We start from the raw sequence: 22692 nt of genomic DNA, 5'->3' as shown, positions 1-22692 counted from the left end.
CTATAAATGATTTTAGAAATGTTTTAAATGGCTTAATTTCAAATGTATGCGGTGAGTATTTAGTCATCATTGTGCCCTCTGTTGCACCATTACAAAATTCTGCATCATCTGGTTTGTGGTACATTAAACAACAAGATTGAAAAGCTATTTCGAAGTCATTTGTAAGCGTGAGTGGAAAACTGAGGAAACACTTGAACAATCAATTTGACATTGAATGAAGTTAAGAACTGTGTAAGAAAGGCCTCTGCTTTGCTGTTGGTTTCTTATTGTCCCCCTCCCCCACTACATGTTTAAAAATCTAAACCATAGACACACTTTCAGATTTCCTGTGTTTTTGAATGAAAGGGGATGCTCAGGCAAAGCCAGAACAGGAACACAAGTCCCTTAAAATATAATCTGGTTATTAAATGCGCCTTCATGATTTTTAATTCCAGCCTGAGCTAGTAGGCTGTGCCATTCTTGAATTCTAATAATTTTTAAGAATTAAAAACTTGATTCCACTGAAATCCCAGCAACACTACTTAAGTATTTGTCATATCCTAAGATAAACCATTTTCCATATGGTTCAATTGGCATTAAGAATTTAGATAGGGATGAATCTGATTGGAAATTGTATCTCATAATTTTTGCAAGTATTTACATAGCTACTAAATTCCACCTCTTCCCAAAGTTTTTGTTAGGTACAATTCCCCCCCAAATATATATATATATATAAGCTTTGGGAGGAGGTGGAATTTAGTAGCTGTGTGTGTGTGTGTGTGTATGTGTGTTTTTTTATTTGTGCTGATATATATATATATATATATATATATATATATATATATATATATATATATATATATATATATATATATATATAATTTTTTGCATATATAAAATGTCATATATGGCATTTTATCACATACCAACTCTAGCCTGGTCCTCGCAACAAAATGAGATAACAGTAAATTGAACTGCAAGTGAAGGAATTTCTGGTTTTTAATTCTGTTCAAATTAAATGAAGTTGGTTACGGTATAATGTTATTATGAGAAGTTTTTTATGAATGCTATCTTTTCTTTAATATAGAGAAGTATTGAAAACAGATTATTTTTAATCTGGGATATAATCTCATGCTGCATGTTTAGAGTAGTTGAAAACATTTCTAAGTAGATTATGTTAGAATTAAATGTTTAAAATGGGCAAATTTCACATTCCTAATGGGCTCTGGGGGTTGAGCTATATAATGCAAGGGAGAAATACATTCCAAGAGAATTTTTTATCTCTCTCTCAAAAATAAAACATTGCAGTAGCTGCTTTAGAGTACTGACTTACACAGGTGTCTTAACTATCTTAGCCCTTCTCTACAGCTACTAATGTTTGAAACTGAAAAGGAGATGCCAGCTGACACATAAACCAGTTTGATATGCAGAAATCTTTTTTAAAAACCCACATACAGGTGAAGTTTTTTGATTCCTGTAGGTAAACTGCTCTTCCGATAGACTGCAGAAAAAGTTAATAAAAAGTTGAAAATACAGCATTATCATTCACATAAATTTGTGCATAAATTAGTTGCCATAAATCTGATTCCCATTCTGTCTCCCAGAATCAGTGCACTATGCACTAGGACTGTTGTTTAAGAAATTTGGAAGGGTGATTCCAATAAAATGAAATCTGTATTCTCAGGATTTCCTTGCTGCTTCAGATACAGACTGTGAGTGACTCACTATAAAAATAGAGAAACACATAAAGCAGCATTTCAGCATAAAACCCAATAAAGTTAAAATTACAGCAACTACATAGATACATTTTAGGTGATTAGAAATGCCCAAACAAAGAGGCAGACTTAAGCTTAGATTTGCATTGTTGCACAGCCACTAGAGCAGGGTTCCCCAGCCCCTAATCCGTGGACCAGTACTGGCAGCACCACAGCATGCCAGAAACGGGACTGCAAACAAGCAAAGCAGGGTTCAGGCAGCATGGAAAACTACACTCCCTCTGGTCCCCAGAAAAACTGCCACGGAACTGGTCCATGATGCCCAAAAGGTTTGCTGGGGTGGGGGGTGTCACACTAGAGAACCAGGACTGACACCACCACACTCCTCCCAGGCTCCATGGAACCTTATCTATCAGTTCTATATAATAGGCAGAATGTAACTCTTCATGTGTGGAACTAGCTGCTTGCACTTGACAGCATTGTATCTAACAACCTATGCTTTGTAAATCTGGTAGAGAAAGATCCCATTCCTCAAAAAAATGGGCAGTTATCTTTTTCTTCCTTAGGGCTACAGCAACATCCCTTCTCAGTATGGGCAGAATCAAAAAGTACACGCCATAAAGATACAAGCCATAAATCACAGGTATTACAGGTTATCCCCAGCATTTTGTACTTGGAAACCTTTTAATAACTAGTGTCATATCATAGCTGCTACTTTGCTAAAATAATTTTCATCCATAGACAGTTAGATGTTTAAACAGTTGTAATCCCGGAATCCTACGGGATTGGGCGGCATATAAATTTATTTAAAGTTAATTTACCTACATTTTAAAGGGCATCTCCAAGTAGAACACATTATAGTAATCAAGTGTGAACTGTTAAGGCTATGATTGACTGTTATGCAGGTCTCACATTCCACAAGGAAAGGTGGTTGGTGTACCAGATGAAACTCAGTAAAGGTCTTGCTGTCCATGTTTGTACTTGCTTTCAAACAGAAATCATGAATCCAGGAGAAACCCAGTGCTTCATCTGATGAAGTTTGACCCAATCTAAAATCAGTGTTGAAACTGACATGAAGCCAGGTGACTTCTGGAGCTGCTGCTGTTGTTTTGGCTGTGATTTAAATTGAATCTGTTTCATCCTATTGAGTCCCTCACAGCTTCCATACACCAAATTAGGTTTTCCACTGGTGTTCCTGCTCAACCAAGAAGTAGAGCTGCATATCTGGCAATAGTTGCCTGTTCTTTCTCTGATATTTCCAATAAAAACCCCAAAGAGACTGAGCTAATACAATGTAAAGCTCTCCATTTCCTTGGCTTCCACAGGTTCAAAAGAATGCCAGGTGACTTCACAAGAGATTGCCTCAGTGACGTCATTGGTTTTTGCCCATGATGTGTGCAACTCAAATGAGCAATTTTATCCAGAAAATGCCTAGCAAAAAAGTCACAGTAACTTGTAAACCTACCCTAGAATCAAAGATATGGAAGAATATTACTTTGTAATATTCAGCTTTGTCATAGCTCCCTTTTTAAAATTTCTTCCTAGTTCCCTTTTCATTTTTTTCCTTTTGCTTCCATGTTTCATATATTCCTATGTTCATTTCTGCACATTCTGTTCCTCAAAGAAATCAGAAATAGCTATGAAGTATCCATAAAGTATCTAGCTTCTCACAGCCTCTTTCATTGTGAAAATAATGTTCTTCAGGACCACATTTTCAGAAAGAGCTGATTGCAGTTTAACCATTGGAATAAATGCTGTCTTAAGGAAATGGCACACTTTTTTCCTGTCACATTATAGTTAAGATACACCACGCAGGGATGGGGTTTTAGGATGAGAACTGGCAGGTGACTTGACACAGAGAGAACAGCGGAAATACCTTAAGCTAGAATAATGAAAATTGACAAGCAGGAGTCCTTCAGCTGTTCTTCTTTCTTCCCCCAATCCTCGGTTGCCAAGAAACAGCCTGCTTTCTTTTCTCTCTCTCAAACCATTCTTTATTTATCTCCGTCATGGTCTCCCAAAAGTCGTTTCTTAACTAAAAATCTCTCTGGTTTCAATTTATACAGTAGGTAGAACAATCTCCTGGTTTTTTTTATTTGCCCTTTTTGCATTTTTTATCAGACATAGCTTTTTTTAAAAAAAAAAATCAGATTGTCAAAACTGAAATAAAATACTATATATAAAAGGTTTGTTTCTAGCTCTTATCTAGTGACCATCCCACTAGAAATAATTCTAGTGATTATTTTCCCCCCCTGTTAATTAGTTGAAAAAAAAGCTTTTTTTCTTTTAAAGTTCTGAAACGTCATCTCCAACCTCCCTTCATTTTGCGTTTGCCTCTGTACATGAACTCGTTGAAGAAAGGCTCCATTTGGCCTCTCTGATGTATTTATATAAAGGCAGCGTAGAGGGAAGCAGATCGGTTGCTCTGGCTTGCTTTCTGACCTTGGGGGTTACCAAGTCTGACATTCCTGTGAGATCACATGGCAAGGATTGGCAGGCACAGCTGTCCCAATGGAAGGGAGGGGCTTGGGAGGGTCCATTCCGATTGAATTTCACTCCAGCCACTTAGGCTCTTTCCTGCTTTCCTCGCTGTGCTTTTCTTGTCTTCCACTTTGTTTGTGGCCTGGGTTGTAGAAAGCTCTGATAGGATAGCAGCACTGAGGATGCTATTCTAGAAGATCAGGGTAGTTGCTTTAACATTTGGGTGGGCCTTTCTTTTCCAACCCCGATTGACATTCCTCCAGGCTAAGCCATCCGAGATTCCGGTGGGCCCTGAGCTTTGGCACCATGCAGTCCATCCTCCTGTTTTAGCACCAACTTCACTGTAATTGTTTCTTTTAGCCCAACTAAACAGCCACTCCGACAGGTCTGCTCTTCCGACAAGTTGGTGTATGCAGCTCCGGAGCACAAAGAAGATGGGACAGGACCAGACCAAGCAGCAGATAGAAAAAGGACTCCAATTGTATCAGTCCAGTCAGACAGAAAAGGCCCTTCAAGTCTGGTTGCGGGTTTTGGAAAAGAGCACAGATGCAGCTGGCAGGTTTCGAGTTCTGGGATGCCTCATCACTGCTCACTCGGAGATGGGCAGGTACAAAGATATGTTAAAGGTAAAGCATTCTGATTGGCCGCATGTCTTTTTCTCTTGCTAGGTTACGGAGAGGGTGGTGGGTAGAAAGGTAGGGCTCCAGATTACGGTTCAGCCACAATTGAACAGCAAACGTAGCACTGGTTGGGATTCTTTTAAAATTGCAGACCCTGAAGCCCTGACAAATACTTACCTTTGGAAATCGCCATTCTGCATTTCCACCTGCAGTCCTAGATCTCATGAGCAATCTATAAAGGTTTCTCACCTGCAGAATTAAGTATGTTGGGTGTCGTGGCACGACATAACCGCGAACGTCAAAAGCGTGCCGCCAAAACCACGCCGACAACAGCGCGCCGACAGAAGCGCGATTTAAGTTAAGGTTAGGTTTAGGGTTAGGTTTAGGGTTAGGTTTAGGGTTATTTTTAGGGTTATGTTACAGCGCGCTTCTGTCGGCGCGCTGTTGTCAGCGCGCTTCAGCGCTCATTCGTCTCCGCGGTTTTGACGGCGCGGTTTTGTCACCGCGCTTTAGTCACACGCGCTTTTCTCGTAAGCGCATTTGTGGTGGAACCGTTGGGTGTTACATTGTTAGCCATTTGCATGTGTACCTGGGGGGTTGTGTGGTTTTGCAAAGCTGAGACACCATATGCTGCAGCTGTCCTTTATTTTGTAGAATTGTCAGCTGTGTAAAATAACTGTAGGTTAAACAGTGTGTGTGTGTGTACACAGACACACAAAATCACACACAGTTTATACTGTGATGCCAGGATTAGGGTTAGGGTTTTTTCAACATTATTTATTTGAATGGAACATTCTCTTTTTCTATTCAAAATAACTTTCACAATGTGATGGTTGCCATAGAAGCCATCCAGGTTACTTTTCAAAGTGAAATGGTTGGTGCATAAATCTAATAAATAGATTTGCTGAGTTGTTTTCTATTTAATGTTGCTTTGAAAGATTTAAATTCAAGATCTTCTTACTTTTGGGTAAATTCTGCAGAAATCTTTCATCATTTTCAATATACATTGTGTTGAATCCAAAAATCTTTTCTTTTTAATTATTATTTCTGTTTGAGGAGTGAGGAGTTTTACAAGGCAATCTAGAGATCCATAGTTGAAATAAGAAGGGGTTCTGATATCTTGGAAAGAAAAAAGATATAAGATAGAGAATTTAGAAGAAGCACACAAATTCTATGAACACTGTAATAGGGAAGGAAAAAAAGGAAGCAAAGAGGAACTAGAATACAGAGGTCAAGTGGAAGAAACATCAGGAGACAGCGAAAGAAGCAGGAGAGAAGAACAGAGGCAAGAAAGAGAGAGAGCAGAGAAGGAAGACAGCGGAAGAAGCAGGAGAGAAGAACAGAGGCAAGAAAGAGAGAGAGCAGAGAAGGAAGGCACGACAGGGAAAAGTCAGATACAAACTAGAAGTAAAAGAAACAATCTCAACTAAAGATGGATCAAGAAATAACAATTATGTCGATAAACTTGAATGGACTGAACGCACTAAAAAAAAAAGAGCCCAGATGTTTAATATTCCTAAGAAATTGAAAATAGACCAGATATGGGTTGATTGGTATAGATGGATGGAGCAAAGAAATAAAAAGCAATGAAAGAATAGAACAACTCTCAAAAATAATAATTATGAGAAAAACAAGGGGGTCATGATTGGTGAAATCAAATCAGGATGATAGCTGGCATATAGACTGTAGAATGATAGAGAAAAAAGGAAATGATATGGGGAAAAAATGGACTTGTGGAAATAACACCCTCAAGAAAACATAAACTGGATTTGAAAGAGACACCTATAACAATAGAAAAGAAAGGAAGGGAAGTAGGAAGGAAAGGAGGGGAGGAAGGAAGTAGAGAATGTAGGGATGAAGGAAAGGAAAGAAGTGGGGGGTGGGAGAGAGAGAGAGAGAAGGAGAGATAGTAGGAGAGGAAGAAATGTGGAGGAGAGGTAGGGGAAGAAGTAAGGAGAGGTGGGTGGAAGGGAGAGAAAGAGAAGAAGAGGAGGGAGGAAGAGAGAAAAAGAGAAGGAGAGGGTAGGAAGGAGAAGAAAGGGGAGAAGTAGGGAGAAGGAAGGGAAGGAGAGGAGGAAGGAAGGAAGTAGAGGAGGAAGGGAGGGAGAAAGAAAAGAAAGAGAAAATAAGGTGGTGTCATAGCAGGTGTGAAGGATGGTAAACAATACCTTCCAAATTATACCTTATATCCTTCTAAATGGAATAATAATAATATAAGAATGGCAAAGAAAAAGAATAACTATGTGAATGTATACCTATAACTGCATGTAAAAGAATAGATGACAGTAAAAATATAAAGCACAATATAGGTAAATAATACTTGATCATAAGTAGCTAAGTATAAATAAATAAAGAAATGTATATAAAAATGGATAATGAGTAACGAGATTATGAACGCAAGATAGAAACGTATAGAAAGGAAAACACTAACTGCAAAGAAACCGATTCGGAACTGCTGTATGACATACGATGGAACTTATTGTTCCTATGTTGTTTTTAAGTTATGTGGTTATTTTTGTTATTGTGCTTATGTGTTCTGTTGATGTGCTTATGTGTATAAAATAAAAATTCAAAAAAATAAAATAAAAAAAGTAAAGTAATTTGGTTAAAATGGTAGGAATCGAAGGAAAAAATCAATTGGGGTTTGAAATGGATTTTCCAATTATTATAATTTATTTTTTATCCTGATTTTCTTCAAAGAGCTCAAGTGAAACATGTTCTGTGAACTCCCATTGCCAATTGAGCATTTCAGTCCATATTTCCACAGTTCTGGTCATAACAGTACTTTCTGTGCTGAATTAGCTCTTTAGTCTGCTCTGGCAGAATTCATCACAGACAATTTGCTTACTAGTGCAAAGCATTTGAAAGAGGCCCTTTGCAAAGCACATCCCAAATAATATGGCTAGTTTAACACTTTGCTCACAGGTACCCTGCTAGTACTGACTCATGCAAAATGTCTATTTCAACTGCTTTGCATAGTCCTATTGTTCAATAATTGGTTTACAGAATATGTTTTATCTATAAGGTTAAAGGGCTTGTCCAGGCAGTTGCCAAAACAACACTAATTAGAATACATACATACATACATACATACATACATACATACATACATACATACATACATACCAATAGCACTTAGAGTATTATACCACTTCACAATGCTTTACAGCCCTCTCTAAACGGTTTACAAAGTCAGTATATGGCCCCCAACAATCTGGGTCCTCATTTTACCAACCTCAGAAAGATGGAAGGCTGAGTCAACCCTGAGTCAAAATACATCAATAGGAAATAAAGCAACAGGTTATTTGATATAATATTATTTAGCTTGCTTACACAATTTTTCTTTCGTCATTTCTAAATTTCATTTAAGTGAAGAAAAAAAACAACCATATCTTTTTCCTTTTTTCCTATGGATTTTTTAAATTAAAAATTGGAGGAACATTTTCAAAAAGCAGACAGTCAAAAGCATATGCAAATAGGACATTCCTTAGCATTTGACTGCTTTCCTGAGCCACTTTTTTGCACACAGAACCATTTGGTGGAGTTTAACTTTATAGCAAAAAAACAAGATAGGTTTTGTAGCCCTGAGCCTTGTCTTATCACAGAGTAGGTCCAAATTGTCAACTCCAATCTTGATTATGGTCAGAGCCACTAGACATGGCAAAACTATCCAGTTTGATTAGGGAGAGATGAATAATTGCATTTATAAGGGACTGGAAACCCCTTTTGAACTTTTTGCTGGAAAAAATGAACTTGTGATTTATAGGTAGCTTATGGAAAAAAATAAATTATGAAGTAACTTTAAAGAAAAAAAATTAGGATATAAATGCCTTTGTAACTGCTGCCCAAAATGTCAGAAGCCACTTCTTTATAATCTTTATTTTCTTTTTCTATTTTCTTTTACTTATTCACCATTCTTTCTAATTTTCTTTGTTTCTTTTTTAATGCCTGTACTGGTTTTAATCTTGTTTAAAAAAATCATCAATAAAATTACATGAATTCATTATGGCTGAAGTTTAGGATTAGACTTGTTGCTTCTTAAATCTTACATTCTTTTACTGAAAGTTTGCAGTCATGCAGATTGACACTGCCCGAGAACTGGAGGATCCTGACTACCTTACTGAGAGCTACCTGAATTTGGCACGGAGCAACGAGAAGCTCTGCGAATTCCCGAAAACCATCTCCTATTGTAAGACCTGCCTGAACATGCGAGGTACAACATTGGGCCTGCAACTAAATGGCCAAGTCAATCTTAGCATGGGCAATGCCTACTTTGGCCTCAGTATCTTCCAAAAAGCTCTGGAGTGTTTTGAGAAAGCTCTACGGTACGCACACAACAATGATGACAAGATGCTTGAGTGTCGTGTCTGTTGCAGTCTAGGAAATTTCTACACACACCTCAAAGTGAGTATTGCAGAAATGACAAAAGAACGTAGATCAGAAGTTTAAAAAATGCAGATGGAAGAAAAGGAAAGGGAGGCATTTTTCCAACTGTCTGGAGGATGGTACAGATGGTAGATTGAACCAAGAGTGCAGGGGTTTCCACCTGTTTTCTTTCTGTGAACCATAACTTTGTGGTCTGAAGCTTGTGAGGACATCACATAAATCAGAGCTCAAGTGCATGTTTGCGGAAACAATGCCATTCACAACTCCTCTAAAATGGTATCTCTGGGATGTCAACATTAAAAAAAAAATGTTTTGATTAGTTAAGACCTGAAATATTGCTAATTTGCTTAGTTTCACGACTTTTTAGAATTATGATCTAAAATCTTGAGAAATCAGGGAAAACATGCGAAAATTATTATGTGGCCTTATAATATTGTGGAATTTTGGCTATTAGTTTAGTGCCCATACAAGGTCCTAGATACAACCCTTTGTAATCTCCTGCCTCAATGGAACTATTGTTTCATATTTAGATAGGGAAAATCTTCCAGAAAAAGTAAGATTGTTGTACCACAGATTGCAATTTTTGGACATGGATATTATTTATTTGTCATAACAAGCTTTATATTGATTAGCTAATGGGGAGATTTAAATAGTCTTTTTTTTTACATTTTGGCCATCTAATTTTATCATTCTATTTTATTAAAGTCTGTTTATTTTTGGATATGAAACAAAAGAACACTGAGAAATCACAGTATACATCAGTAATATTTTTCACCAGGCTAACAAAAAATGAAAGAAAGGAGAAAGCTTTTCTAATATTTCAAGGATTTAATCACACAATCATTTTCATATTATTATAGTTTAAGGTAGAATCACATGAAATGATTATCTGTGATCACTACTAATGCTTATGGATCCATTTCTGAGAGGAGATTATCAAATGTGTAACTTAATATCTATTACGTGTTGCTGTATGTAAAGCTCTTGGAGAACATTCCTTATTTTGATCATGTTTTGAACAAGAAACATAGCATTTTGCTATTTCTAGGAAAATTCATACTCTCAATATTAATATTGCTTATTTTGGTGTAAATTTGGACAAGTTTACTTACAATAGTCATTTTTCAATCTTCTCACCATTAACTCAAATGAAGTGTGAGGACTTGCCTTATCTTAACAGAGGCTTCAGATATCTAGACTACAGTTTGCCTACTTAGTGGAAACTTGCCATATTGAACTCTCATTACACATTTCAGAATGGGTATATGTATAATGCACATGTGTTTACAGCACTATCGCCAGTTCATTTCTTTAACCAGAAAAATATAATTAATGGGGTAATCTTATATTCCAACGAGTTCACAGTGTCCGAACACTATATTGGGCTTCTTATAAAAGCAGGTTGAAACCATGGCTTTTTTCACCGTAAGTTTTAAATCAATCATTCTAGGTTATAAGTTGTCATAAACAGTATTCCTTGGTGAATTTATATCTCACCGTTAACGATAGAAAAATCAAAATCAATCAAAACAGCTTAAAAGATTTCACAACTTTAAACAACCATAGCTTTTACCATTTCTGTACAGCCTTTCTGTATCTTTCATCTCAACCTCTCTCCTTGCTTTTTCTCTTTTCAAGGACTATGAAAAAGCTCTGTTTTTCCCATGCAAGGCAGCAGAGCTGGTGAATGATTATGGAAAGGGCTGGAGTTTAAAGTACCGAGCAATGAGCCAGTTCTACATGGCTGTAGCCTATCGGAAGCTGGGCCGCTTGCCAGATGCTATGGAATGCTGTGAGGTACAAGCACGGCTTCTTGGAGTAGGGGGAAGTCTACTGGGTAAAGCTAAAGATTTGGAGTGGGGTGTATGTCAGTTGCATCACTTTCTGAAGAAAGTTGATCTGACCACATTGAGTTATGCTTTAATCACTGTTTTGTTTAGACTATTGCAGCAAACAGATTAGTTTTGGGTGTGTCTTGTTGGCTGTACTACAGCCATCTTGCAGCAACTGCATCCACTGTCAATACAGTTGTTTTTTTGTTATAAAGCCCCATTATGGGGCAAAAAAAATTGAAAGCCACCTTTATCTATAAACATCAGTACACGCCACTATTTTTTTTTAATATAAGAACACAGATTCTTTTCTTTGGTGGAAGAAAATGGTTTTTGAACTGCAAAGGAACCCAATAAAACTCCAAAGCAACCAGACTGCATAACCTACCTCTTCCTTCAACCATTTATTTTGTTGAAACAATTTGGGAGAAGAGATATGTGTGTGTGTGTGTGTGTGTGTGTGTGTGTGTGTGTGTGTGTATACCCACATCTCCACACACAATATATATATATTCATTTTCATAATATATAACCACATGTATACTATTACATAACCAACATCGTATTATATTATTAAATGTTTACGTCAATTCGTCTTACCATCAACTCCCAAAGACAATTATTGGGTCTTCTGCTCTCCATACACCATATTTGTACCTTATCCATCACTTTCTTCTCCCACTCTCCTCCTCCTCCTCCCTATCTCCTTTCTTCTTCTGTCATCCTTCTCTACTTCCCCTTTCTCCTTCTCCTTTCTCCCCTTTCCACTCCTTCTTTCTCTCCTCCTCCCCTCCTCTCTCCTATGCTTCTCTTCTTCCCTTACCCCTCTCCTCTACTTCACACTCTTCAAGAGAGAGAGATGTGGTCTTTAATGTGGGTTGCAAACAGGACAAGACCCCCTTTCCTTCACTCAGACACCTGTTTCTTAGGTCACAATTTAGAACTTAGTAGATGATAGAAGTTCACCTTGAGTTCAAATTCTGAAAGCTTGTCTTACTAGGAGTCAATGAAGATTGCGCTTCAGCATGGAGATCGTCCTTTGCAAGCACAGTGCCTGCTCTGCTTTGCTGATATCCACCGCAGCCGTGCAGATGTACAGGTATGACCCTCTCCTATGAAAGAGGCTGCCTGAGGGCAATAGTGCACAGCGACTGACACCTTTTCTTACAACCCAGACAGCTTTTCCCCGCTATGATTCCTCCATGAGCATCATGACTGAGATTGGAAACCGTCTGGGACAAGTTCAGGTGCTGCTTGGTGTAGCCAAGTGCTGGCTGATGCAAAAGGACCTTGACAAGGTCAGTAATAGGCTGCAGTAAGAAACTACAGCCTATTAGATTCATTTGCATTTTTATGAGCCACCAAAATGGGCTCTAAAATGCATGAAGTTTTTCCCTTCCTCTATCCCCAGTCTTTCTGTCCACAAAGTGACATCCGTACCGAGGAAACAAGTATTTGGGTTGTATTCAAAACTGTTTATCCAATGTACCTTTGGATCTGCAAGATGAATAACCCAGTTGTGTGACACACAGTTATCTCTAAACAAAATGAATAAATGGAGTAGTGCTGGGATTCATCATAGACTACCTTAACAAATATGATTCACTCATTGTAATTGAGCATGTAGAAATGATCAACTGAAAGTTGTTTCCCCATAAGATATGCTGACCCCAGAGCTATATATACATGCTGTTTCCCTTCTGACATTGCAGAAGACACTAAAAACCATTGCTTATAAGCAGGCCTTAGGCCCAGAATGAGAACCTGTGGGCTACCCAGCTAGTTTTATGGCCGTGTTGTTTTAATGTGGATGAAGAACATTATAACATTTATTAGGGTTATTAACTGTAGCTTGCACATTGCCCAGAGTCTACTGAAAGAATATATATATATAAATATAAATAGTTATGTATAATTTGGATATCATGAGACCTTAACTCTTGGCAATTTAATAAACAAAGACAGTTTTCTTGGAAACATTGTGGAAGTGGTTTGATATTTCTTCTTCCAAGATATTTTTCAAATTCCTAGGGCTGACTCTTTAGTCTAGGGTTGAGAGTGACTGGCACAAAATGACCTATCTGGCTTCTATTCCTCTGACAGGATGAGAACTCACAGTCTCCTTGCTCTTAATCCAGGGTCTTTAATTACTATGGCAAACTGGTTCGTGTGTGTGCATGTATGTGTACATGTGTATGCGTATAAGTATTTATATATTTTATAGAGTATATACACAAATAATTTTGAATATGTGTAGTATTTAGCTATTATAAAATAAAGGGAGTAAATGTTTCCTAGTGTTCCCAAACTTCCAGGAATTAGGTTGATGCAGTTCTCCCTATCTTGGCACCCTCTGAACCTCAGGTACATATCACAGATTCAAGCAAGAAGTTCTTCAGAACCACCACATATTTCAAGACATCATCTTACCATACTTGGCTCCTCACCTATAAACACTTGATGCCATAGGGCCTGATTACTTGATCGACTACCAAGCTGTGATAGTTTTTGCCTGCCCCATATAATTGGATTGACGGTCCAAATTCCTTTGGTTAAACAATGTTGTCTATCAGCACCCAGGAAGCATGCCTTTTTTGTTATAGCACTTACTCTTAAACAGCATCCCTCCTGAGAGCTGCATGGCTCCTGCCCTGATGATGTTCAGGATGTCTTTGAAAACCTGGCTTTTCCTCTAGGCCTTGGTTTAGGATAGTTATCAAGTCTTTTTTTTCCTGGATGCATGTGACTTACATTCATACTGTTTTATTGTTGTATTATCTTAATGTTGTAGGCTGCCCAAAATCTTATGGAGTGGACTCAAGTACATATATGTTCTGCTTTCTACAGGCATTAGAAAATGTTGAGAGGGCTCATGAGCTAGCAGAGGGACTAGGAAACAAAGTAAGTTTTTTTAAAAAACGATATCCATGATAAACTATATGTTCTGCTTAATGTGTATTTATCTATGAATGTCATAATTCTGCCTGATAACAAACATCCAGGGTTTTGAAAATGTAATTATGTACCCAAACATTGTTAAATCATTAATAACCCACTAATATCATGAGGGATAAACAGTGATGGCCCATATTTGTGTTCCAACCCTTTAGACATTGTTGATGAGGTTCTGTCACTCAACAGAAAAATAACTCTCCCGTGAGGGTTACGTAGCAGAATGGAAAGCTAGCATCAGATGTTTTGATTCTGGGTGGTGGGGCATCTCCTGCCCCCGTGGAATAATTGCAGCTCCTGACTTTTCTGAATGGTAGGGTATTTAATTATGGCTTTGGAAAGGTGATGTTAGAAAAGATTATACCTTAACCCAAAGATCCTGAAACAATTTGAACCTATGATTGTTGGGGTATCGGGAATATCCACACAAAATTTCTTGCACTGAGAAATCCAAGCCGCAAACTTTCTATGTTGCTAGCACGTGGAACTCTTCAGAAGGGGGGATTTTGCAGAGCACACACACAATTATGTAAATATGAAAAAAGAAGGGATTGCTTAATGTATAAGATAAAATGGTAAGCAAAGAGTGAAATCACCCATACCACCACCACCCCAAAGTACAAATAGGAATGGTAAGAAGCAGAGTTTGGGAAGAGGAGGCAACAGATGGCCAAAGCAAAGAAAGATCTGTCTGACGGTTGGTGAGCTTCTGCCAAGTAAAATAAAAAGCAGCAGAAGGGATGAGAAAAGAACATCACATTTCAAAAGCTTAAAAGATGCAATGCTTTGGATAATCGGGAACTAGGAATGAGCTGGAGCCATGGAGTGCATCCTTTCGAATATTCTTCTCATGTGGTTATTTTTCTCTGTCTTCTCTTTTATGCAGCTTTGCCTGCTGAAGATTCATTGCATCTGTGAATGGATCTATCGCACAAAGGGTCAGCAGAGGGAACTTCGTAATCACGTGGTGAAGTTCCACGAATGCGTTGAAGAAATGGAACTCTACTGTGGCATGTGTGGTGAATCCATTGGTGACAGGAACCATCAGCTCCAGGCATTGCCCTGCTCCCATGTCTTCCATTTAAAGTAAGGGGCAAAAGTGGGAAACGTAAATCATGCTGGAATGAGAGAAAGCAAAAACCATAGAGACAAAAAAAGGGGATGTAATTCCTCCAGAACAAATGAAACGAAGAAGTTCTGTATTGGCATTTATGATTTTTTTAACATTCCTTTATACCACTCCATTGAAACAACAATTTATCACTGAAACTTTTATCCTTGAAAGCTGGGATTTTCCCCGAAATTGATTTTTAATCTCCTACTTAGATTTCCTTCTCAGGAATGCATCATTTTATCAATGTCTTAGCTCATTTCTTATATCCTTACAGTCCAATTTTAGTGAGTTATGACTTAGGCATAATATCTGTATTTAAGAGGTAAATTTTAGCGTGCTGAATCAGGGGAACAAGCTTGAGAGTCAGACTCCCAAAACTCATGACCCATTGAGCCAAACACAATTATCAGCTGTGGTTAATAACCTGCCAGCAGCCCTGTTTACACTGCCTATCCAAAAATAGACAAATCAGGTATATATTAAGCATGCAGCGGAATGTTCTAACTTGATCAGAAGCTGCATTTAATTAGACATCACAAGTTGTCTAGTCCTGTGCTACATTGAATTGAATGTGTGTTGCGATTATTCCCTTCTTTTCCTGGTGCTTTCTCATTCAGTCATGCATTAGAAAGCTGAGACCTAGAAAACTAACAAGTTAGAATTGCAGAGATGTTAACAAATGTGCTTTCCATTTAAAATGTACACTTGAAGAAACAATTCAGCTGAAAACTAACTTAACGCTATTACATGCGTAAAACATGTATATGTAGTATATGCACATATGACAGATATGTACCAGACTAAAATATTTATCTATCAAATTTCTATAACTGCCTCATAAGAAGCGTCATCCTGCAATGAAGATTTAAAACCATAAAACAAGTTAAACTATCATTATTAAAAAGTATAGCACACAAGAGATTAGGTTAGCAAGGGATTCAGCTCAAAAACTCAGTGGCTCCATGAAATACACACACACACACACACACACACACACACACACACACACACACCAATCACTGGCATTCTTGTGTTACTTGAACATTCAGAATGTGCAGGTTTTTAGAAATATTGTCAGCTACATGTAACTTTTCCTCTTCTGGGTGTAGAATCCATGCACAATTTAATTGGGTTGAAAGATAAGGTGAGTGCTTTTCTGTACAGGTAATCTTCGACTTACGGCTACAGTTAAGCCCAAAATTTCTGTTGCTAACTGTTCAGCGAGTTTTGTCCCATTTTACAACCTTTCTTTCCACAGTTATTAAGTGAGTCACTGCTTTGTTGTTAAGTTAGTAATACAGTTGTTAAGTGAATCTGGCTTCCCCATTGACTTTGTTTGTCAGAAGGTCACATAACTTTGAGACATTGCTAATGTTATGGTATCAGTCTTATTTAATAATAAGATTTTCCTTGACAGTCCTGCTTGCTCCAGATGTTCTTCTGAACAAGGTCTCCCTTCAAAGTTATGGTGTCCAGATTCCAATTTTCAGGGGCCTAGCCTTGTGAAATGTTAGATCATCTCCCTCCTCTTAATGAAAGTTTGATTTCTTTTAAAGAGATTTTAAAAACGTTTTTTTATTATTTGAGTAGTGAGTTAGCATAGAGCCTGGTTATTTCTCCCTATCTGGGTTTATGGCTTGGCATTAAACGTATGGAGTAATTTCATTGGATGGACTTTTTAAATTGCAGCAAGTTTTAATTTGTACTGTGCACAATAAGCATTTTTAAGAATTGATAACCTGTGTTCTCCCCCCCCCCCAACTGAAATAAATACCATATATTTCAGACTATAAGATGCGTTCTTCCCCCCCTCCCAAAAAAAAGTGGGTGGAAATGTCTGTGCATTTTATACAGCAAATATTGTGGTGGGGGAAGGGGAATTGGTGTGGCACCAACAGGTGATGGCGAATAGGCTGTGGCGGCAGCAAATGGGTGGCAGAGGCAGATTTCTTTCCTTGTTTTCCTCCTCTAAAGCTAATGCACGTCTTGTAGTCCAGAGCATCTTATAGTCCGAAAAATATAGTACGTAGAATCATAAAAGCAAAATATAGATTCTGAATCAACCTCTGAATTGGAAGAATGGCTTCAAACAAAATGCCTAAAATTACTAGTAAGAAACAATCTGTTGAGATTTAACTCTGCTGTATCATTAGAAGCGATGCCAACATTGGTAGATCAAATAGGTGAAGAAACACTATGTTTAATAATTATGCATGTAATCTAGAAGAATGTTGATGTATTTGTCCTGTTTTTTTCTTTTCAAACTGACCACTCAACCTGAGTAAAGGAGAAATTTGGACAGCCTTTTGTAAACAAAGAGCTATCGGGGCCCACATTACAAGAAAAATAGCAAATGAACTCATGGATGACTCTTTGGCAGCCAGGGTCTGACAGCAAGGTTAACTTTAGCACTGCAAATATTCAGAAACCAAAATACTTCTGTGGACATGCTTCACTGGCTATGACAAGTAGTGAATGAGCATTTATAAAACACTTAGTGTTGCAAAGCTGTTCAGCCTCCTTCAATTAAAAACAACAGGATCTGCAACCATTCTGGAAAACAGCAAAATGAAATAACTACTATCTTTAAAATTAAAAGTCAGATGTGTGGCAAAATGCTTTTAAGAAGAATGTTCACTGCTTAACATGTTAATTATTGCCTGTTGAGAAAAAGGAAGGAAGGAAGATTGACACCATTTGGAAGATCTAGTTCAGGGACAGGGAATCTTCAGCTCATTCTTGTAAATGGCCCTATAGAGGCCTTGCCCTATAAGAAGAGAATGTTATGAACAACTATTCTCGGCCTATTATAATTCTCAAGGAAATGGGTAGCCACCTCGCCATGCATTAACAGCTGGATCAAGGCATCACCCTAAGAAACGTAAAAGATAAATTGGATATTAGAGTAAATTTATTCAGCTACTAGGTTTTCTGTCACCTAAACTAGTTTGTCTTCCTATAAATCTAGTTAAAGAAGATAAGGTGAGAATCTTGATTCTTGGCTGTAAATGGCTGCAGACCTGGACATTAATTTTTGCAACACATTTCCCCCCCTTGGGGATAGAAGTTAATTTCATATTAGTGATCTAGACCATGGCAATCAAATAGTCACCAGTGCCATATTTCAACACTACCCAAAGAAAAAATGTGCAGATGTTTTATGCTTGTACAATAATACTTTGCAAACTGTAACCCTGTCTTTTTTTTCCTCTGGGATCAGAGGAAAACATTACAGGTACAAATAAAAAGTAGCGGTCCTTTTTCTTTTCTTTTTTTCTCTCTAGGAGAAAAATGACTGCCTTGAAGAAGGATTTTTGATCAGCCTCACTATTGTGAGCTGCCCAAAATCTCACAAAATTGATGTTGTAGAAATATTGCAAAATAAAATTAAATAATAAATTAATCAGGATGGGGGCATTGATAAAGGGGAGGAGGTATACACATACACACAAATATACACACATACAGTATACATATACTGTATGTAAATAAATAAATAAATAAATAAATACATACATACATACATACATACATACATACATACATACATACATAGCATTTAGAGATATCCTGGAGTGCAATTGAACCCTTTTAAGTCAGATCATGTTTCCATTCTAGTTTACCTGGTTCCAGTGTTAACCAGATTATTTTTATGTGGTGAAAAAAATTAATGGAAGAGGAGAATAAATTGTATCCAGTGTACTTCATTAGTAGGTCTCTTTAAAATCAGAACAAATTTATAATTTATAATTCTAGTCCTATTGCAATCAGAAACTAATATTCATCAAATTTTATTCTGCATTGCAACAATACATGTTGCTAAACACAGAGAGCTGGATTATTCCCAAGTATCTTGCAAATATATAGTATAATGGATTATGGAAGAGAGGATGGGTTCATTATTGCTGATATTATTATTAATGTTTTAAAAAGATAAGTGCCTAAATATCTTTATATAGCAATATTCAATATTATCCTCAAAGCACAACAAAGCAGTGGTTAAAATGATCTTCATATTATTGATTCCCTTCTTGGAGTAATCAATTGTGAAAATGAAATGCTTCTCAGTGAAGGAGTTCATTCAAATAATTTCAAATGAGTGAATTCCAATTAAGTTGTAATTGTTTCAATTATTGTTTATTTCAATCATGTCTTTTAATTATATTTGTTTATGTTGCATTTCTTTATAGGAACAGAAAGATAAAATATTTAAATATTTTAAAATATTAATATTAAGGAATATATTACAGTATTTAAAACAATCACTTCAATGAAAAATGCAGGAAATCACAGCAGAAAAAGACCTTCTATACCCGGATTTGAAATATAAAATTGAACATTACCCAGACTCCTGCCTAAGATATTCCCTACTGTCTTTTCCACTGCAGGTGCCTGCAGACAAACGGAACACGAGGTTGCCCCAACTGCCGGCGTTCATCAGTTAAACCAGGGTTTGTGTGATCTGCTGATGAACTGATGACCTAAGAAAATTCACCCAGAAGGTGTGAAAAGACGGAGTACTGGAGCAGTTCTGTTACATGATCTAGAGATGAAACCCATCATATAGATACAAAATCTCCTACAGAATTGATGGAAAATGCAGGCCTAGATCTTTGTCAAGCCTTTTCACACAGTTGTCACACCTCTCCCAGGAATTCTGTGTCCTCCTTTTTCAAAGGCGATACAATAAGCCACCTTTGCTCCTTCAACAATGTGTTTGCTTGATTTTCCACAATCTCAATTTGATTTTGATTTTAATTTTCTGCTTCTTTTGATAGCTTCTTTCAGGGCCAACTCTGACACTCATATTTCACTTATTTTTATTCATTCCTCATGGGAAGCATACTGATCCTGCCTACATAATGCTTCTTGGACTGGCACAGTATTGCTTTCTTGTATGCATGTTGACAGCTCCTCTTTTCCAGACATTGCTTGAAGTTACTTCAACTTAACATTCTGACTGATGTTTTTCTTAATTTATTTGGTACCTAACAGCGGTTAATGCTTTAAAACAACTGTTAAGCCATTCATAATATGTCATTTTCCATTTGCAAAGAACATTTCCCAAATTGATGCTCTCCAAATGATTTCCAGAAATTTTTAGTAGCCTGGGAATTGTGGGATTGAAAGTCGAAATTGTCTGGATTGGGCAACTGATTTTATGTCAGAGTCAAGAGACTGTGATGTCCCACCTGCCTCTCAGCAATGTAACTCTTTCAGTATGTCTCTATTTTCAATGTACAGGATCCTTCAGTTCTTCTGAAAGTATCGGATACCTTTAGTTTGCTTACATTCTCACAGAACATTCAATTTCTGCATGGGACTGGGGTGTGGGGGGAGCCTTATAGTGTCCCAGGGAATGTTTCTTGTCTTGTATTCCTTTCCCATCATCTTGTAATGTTTTATGGGCTGTGATCGGTCCAATCATGGAATTGTGAGCAATATATTTATACTTTCTGTAAACTGTTTATACTGGAATAAATAAAATCGTAGCCTAGAAGTCAGTGTTTTCTAAAGTTGTAGCTATGTTTTCATCTTTTAGAAACTGCAGAAAGAAAGAATGAAAAAGATGTATATTGATTAAATATATATGTATGTTGTGGGGGATATATATGAATGATGGTATGAGTCATCTGAAAAATGGCTCAAAGGCACTAGCAGAGAAAGATCAAGGACAGATACTCGTATGCCCAGGGCACGATCAAGATAAAGGCAGATTTAGAACCTACAATATTCTAGGGAGCCAGAATAGTTCAAGCATAATATGTTGGAGGGATACAGGGAGAATTCAAGAAGCTGAATGTTGGAAGAAGGAGCATGGGAAAGGCTTCAGCAGGAGCTCAAGACAAGGAAGGAATATAAAGGAAATGAGAAGTATGAAATAAAAGCAGAAGTGAAGTGAAGCAACTGGGATATAAAGGTCAAGGATATAAATAGGAGATAGAAAAGTAAAAATTACAGCTTTAGAGGGGAATACAAAATTAAAGAGAATAAAGAGTTAATAGACCATATATTACTTTTACCTAGTTTGATTCAAGTAAACTGTTGACTTCATAAATTAAGGTATCATATCATTGTAGGTATATTAAGATAGAAATAAGATTATAGAGAAAATATAGAAATCAAAACTACAAAATTATATATTATAAAGAACAAGTGTATGAAAGATAATAAAATAAAAACTATGGAATGAGGTATGGAATAATGATTAAAGTGTAGCTGAAAAGGTATAGCAAAAGTTGAAAGTTTTACTTGGCAGATACTTGTCAATTTGTTGGAAATCCATCCCTACTATAGCTGGGTTGTGGATGAAGAGCTGTCAACATATTTATACCAAGTTTACTCAGCACCAAATTGCTCTAACATGTCTAACAATACACAATTCTCATTATTGGGAAAGTGGAAGAATAGAAATCAGCCACCATCTATAAAAAGCTTTGCTTCTTCTATAAGAAGCCACTGTCTTTGTTTTGCCTAAGTTTGCCTAACCCTGAACTATAACAACCTTAGTAAGGCTCCCCTTATTCGTGATAAAGGGAACCTAATAACTTGCACACATTGTAGGATATTTTCTAATTCCAAAAAGGCAGCCATTTTGTTAATTTGACCTGACCATCTTTTTTACTGATGAAGTACAGTAGAAAAGCAAGTGATGTATATTAACTGTTAATTTGTTAATGGGAAAATGGAAACATAGTCCTCAATAGGAAATGCATTGATTTTGTGTTTAAGTATTTAATAAACATAATTTTTTACATAACCTGTCTACAGTCCTATATAAGCAGTACCATTTTTAAGATAAAATTATCAGTTTGTGATCAGTTTCTTTTAAACAGCTGAAAAAGTACTTTATAAAAACATAGTTTACTGTTCTCCAGGTTTATTAGGATTACAACCTGCAAGACAACTAAAAATACAAGCTTTCTTGATATAGTTCTATGGATACATATTTACCCCTCTTATCTGGATTTTTCACATTTTTGCTACTAAATACTATCAGCTTGCTCTTGTTCCTACCAATATCAAAAAGGAATGAGAGTAAACAATGTTTGGTGCTTGTTTTCATATATTCGATAAAGTCATCAATTGTTTGTTATGTCCATGTAACAGAATAATCTTTACATTCAGTTTTTAGTTGCATCACCTTTAGTTGGAGTAACCAGATTCTTCTTGTAATTGGTAATCCCTCTTATGCATCCTTAATTTTACTATTACCCCAATGCCAAATCATAGAAAAATATTAGTAGCATATATGACATTGCTCATAGAAAAAAGTCATTAGAGGAGACAGTAATTTTAAACAAATTCCTGATACAGTTCATAGTGATGAACTGTAGCCGGGAAAGGAATTTGGTACAAACCTTGGTACTGTAGCATTCGCAGATAAGAGTCCTATGATGCAGATAGATGTGGGAACAGTACACCATGGTCCAATTACAATGGTTCAAAAGTTGAGCAGGAGTTGCAATGCCTATGCATTGCATATACACCTCTCAGGCATGAGATTTAATTTACGAGATTCTCTAGCTCTCTTTTTTTTTTTGAGAGTGTGGTTTGTTATTTTAAAACTGAAGGCAAAATCCTGGGAAAACAATAAGATGTTGTGTCTGTTG

General features: G+C 36.9%; 1 protein-coding gene across 1 annotated transcript; it reads left to right on the top strand.

The window, feature by feature from the left end:
- Positions 1-900: 900 nt before the first annotated feature.
- Positions 901-20579, top strand: RAPSN (receptor associated protein of the synapse). Its single transcript, XM_032227288.1, has 8 exons — positions 901-4801; positions 8861-9199; positions 10820-10978; positions 12014-12112; positions 12189-12311; positions 13861-13914; positions 14852-15051; positions 19468-20579. Exons 1-8 carry the CDS (start codon positions 4586-4588, stop codon positions 19538-19540), a joined length of 1263 nt encoding a protein of 420 aa, XP_032083179.1. The 5' UTR covers positions 901-4585; the 3' UTR covers positions 19541-20579.
- Positions 20580-22692: the final 2113 nt, after the last annotated feature.

The sequence above is a fragment of the Thamnophis elegans genome, chromosome 1, assembly GCF_009769535.1.
Source record: "Thamnophis elegans isolate rThaEle1 chromosome 1, rThaEle1.pri, whole genome shotgun sequence".
In the NCBI taxonomy this organism is placed as follows: Eukaryota; Metazoa; Chordata; class Lepidosauria; order Squamata; family Colubridae; genus Thamnophis; species Thamnophis elegans.
Note: the sequence above shows the minus strand (reverse complement) of the source record. Positions and strands in the feature narration are given on the sequence as shown.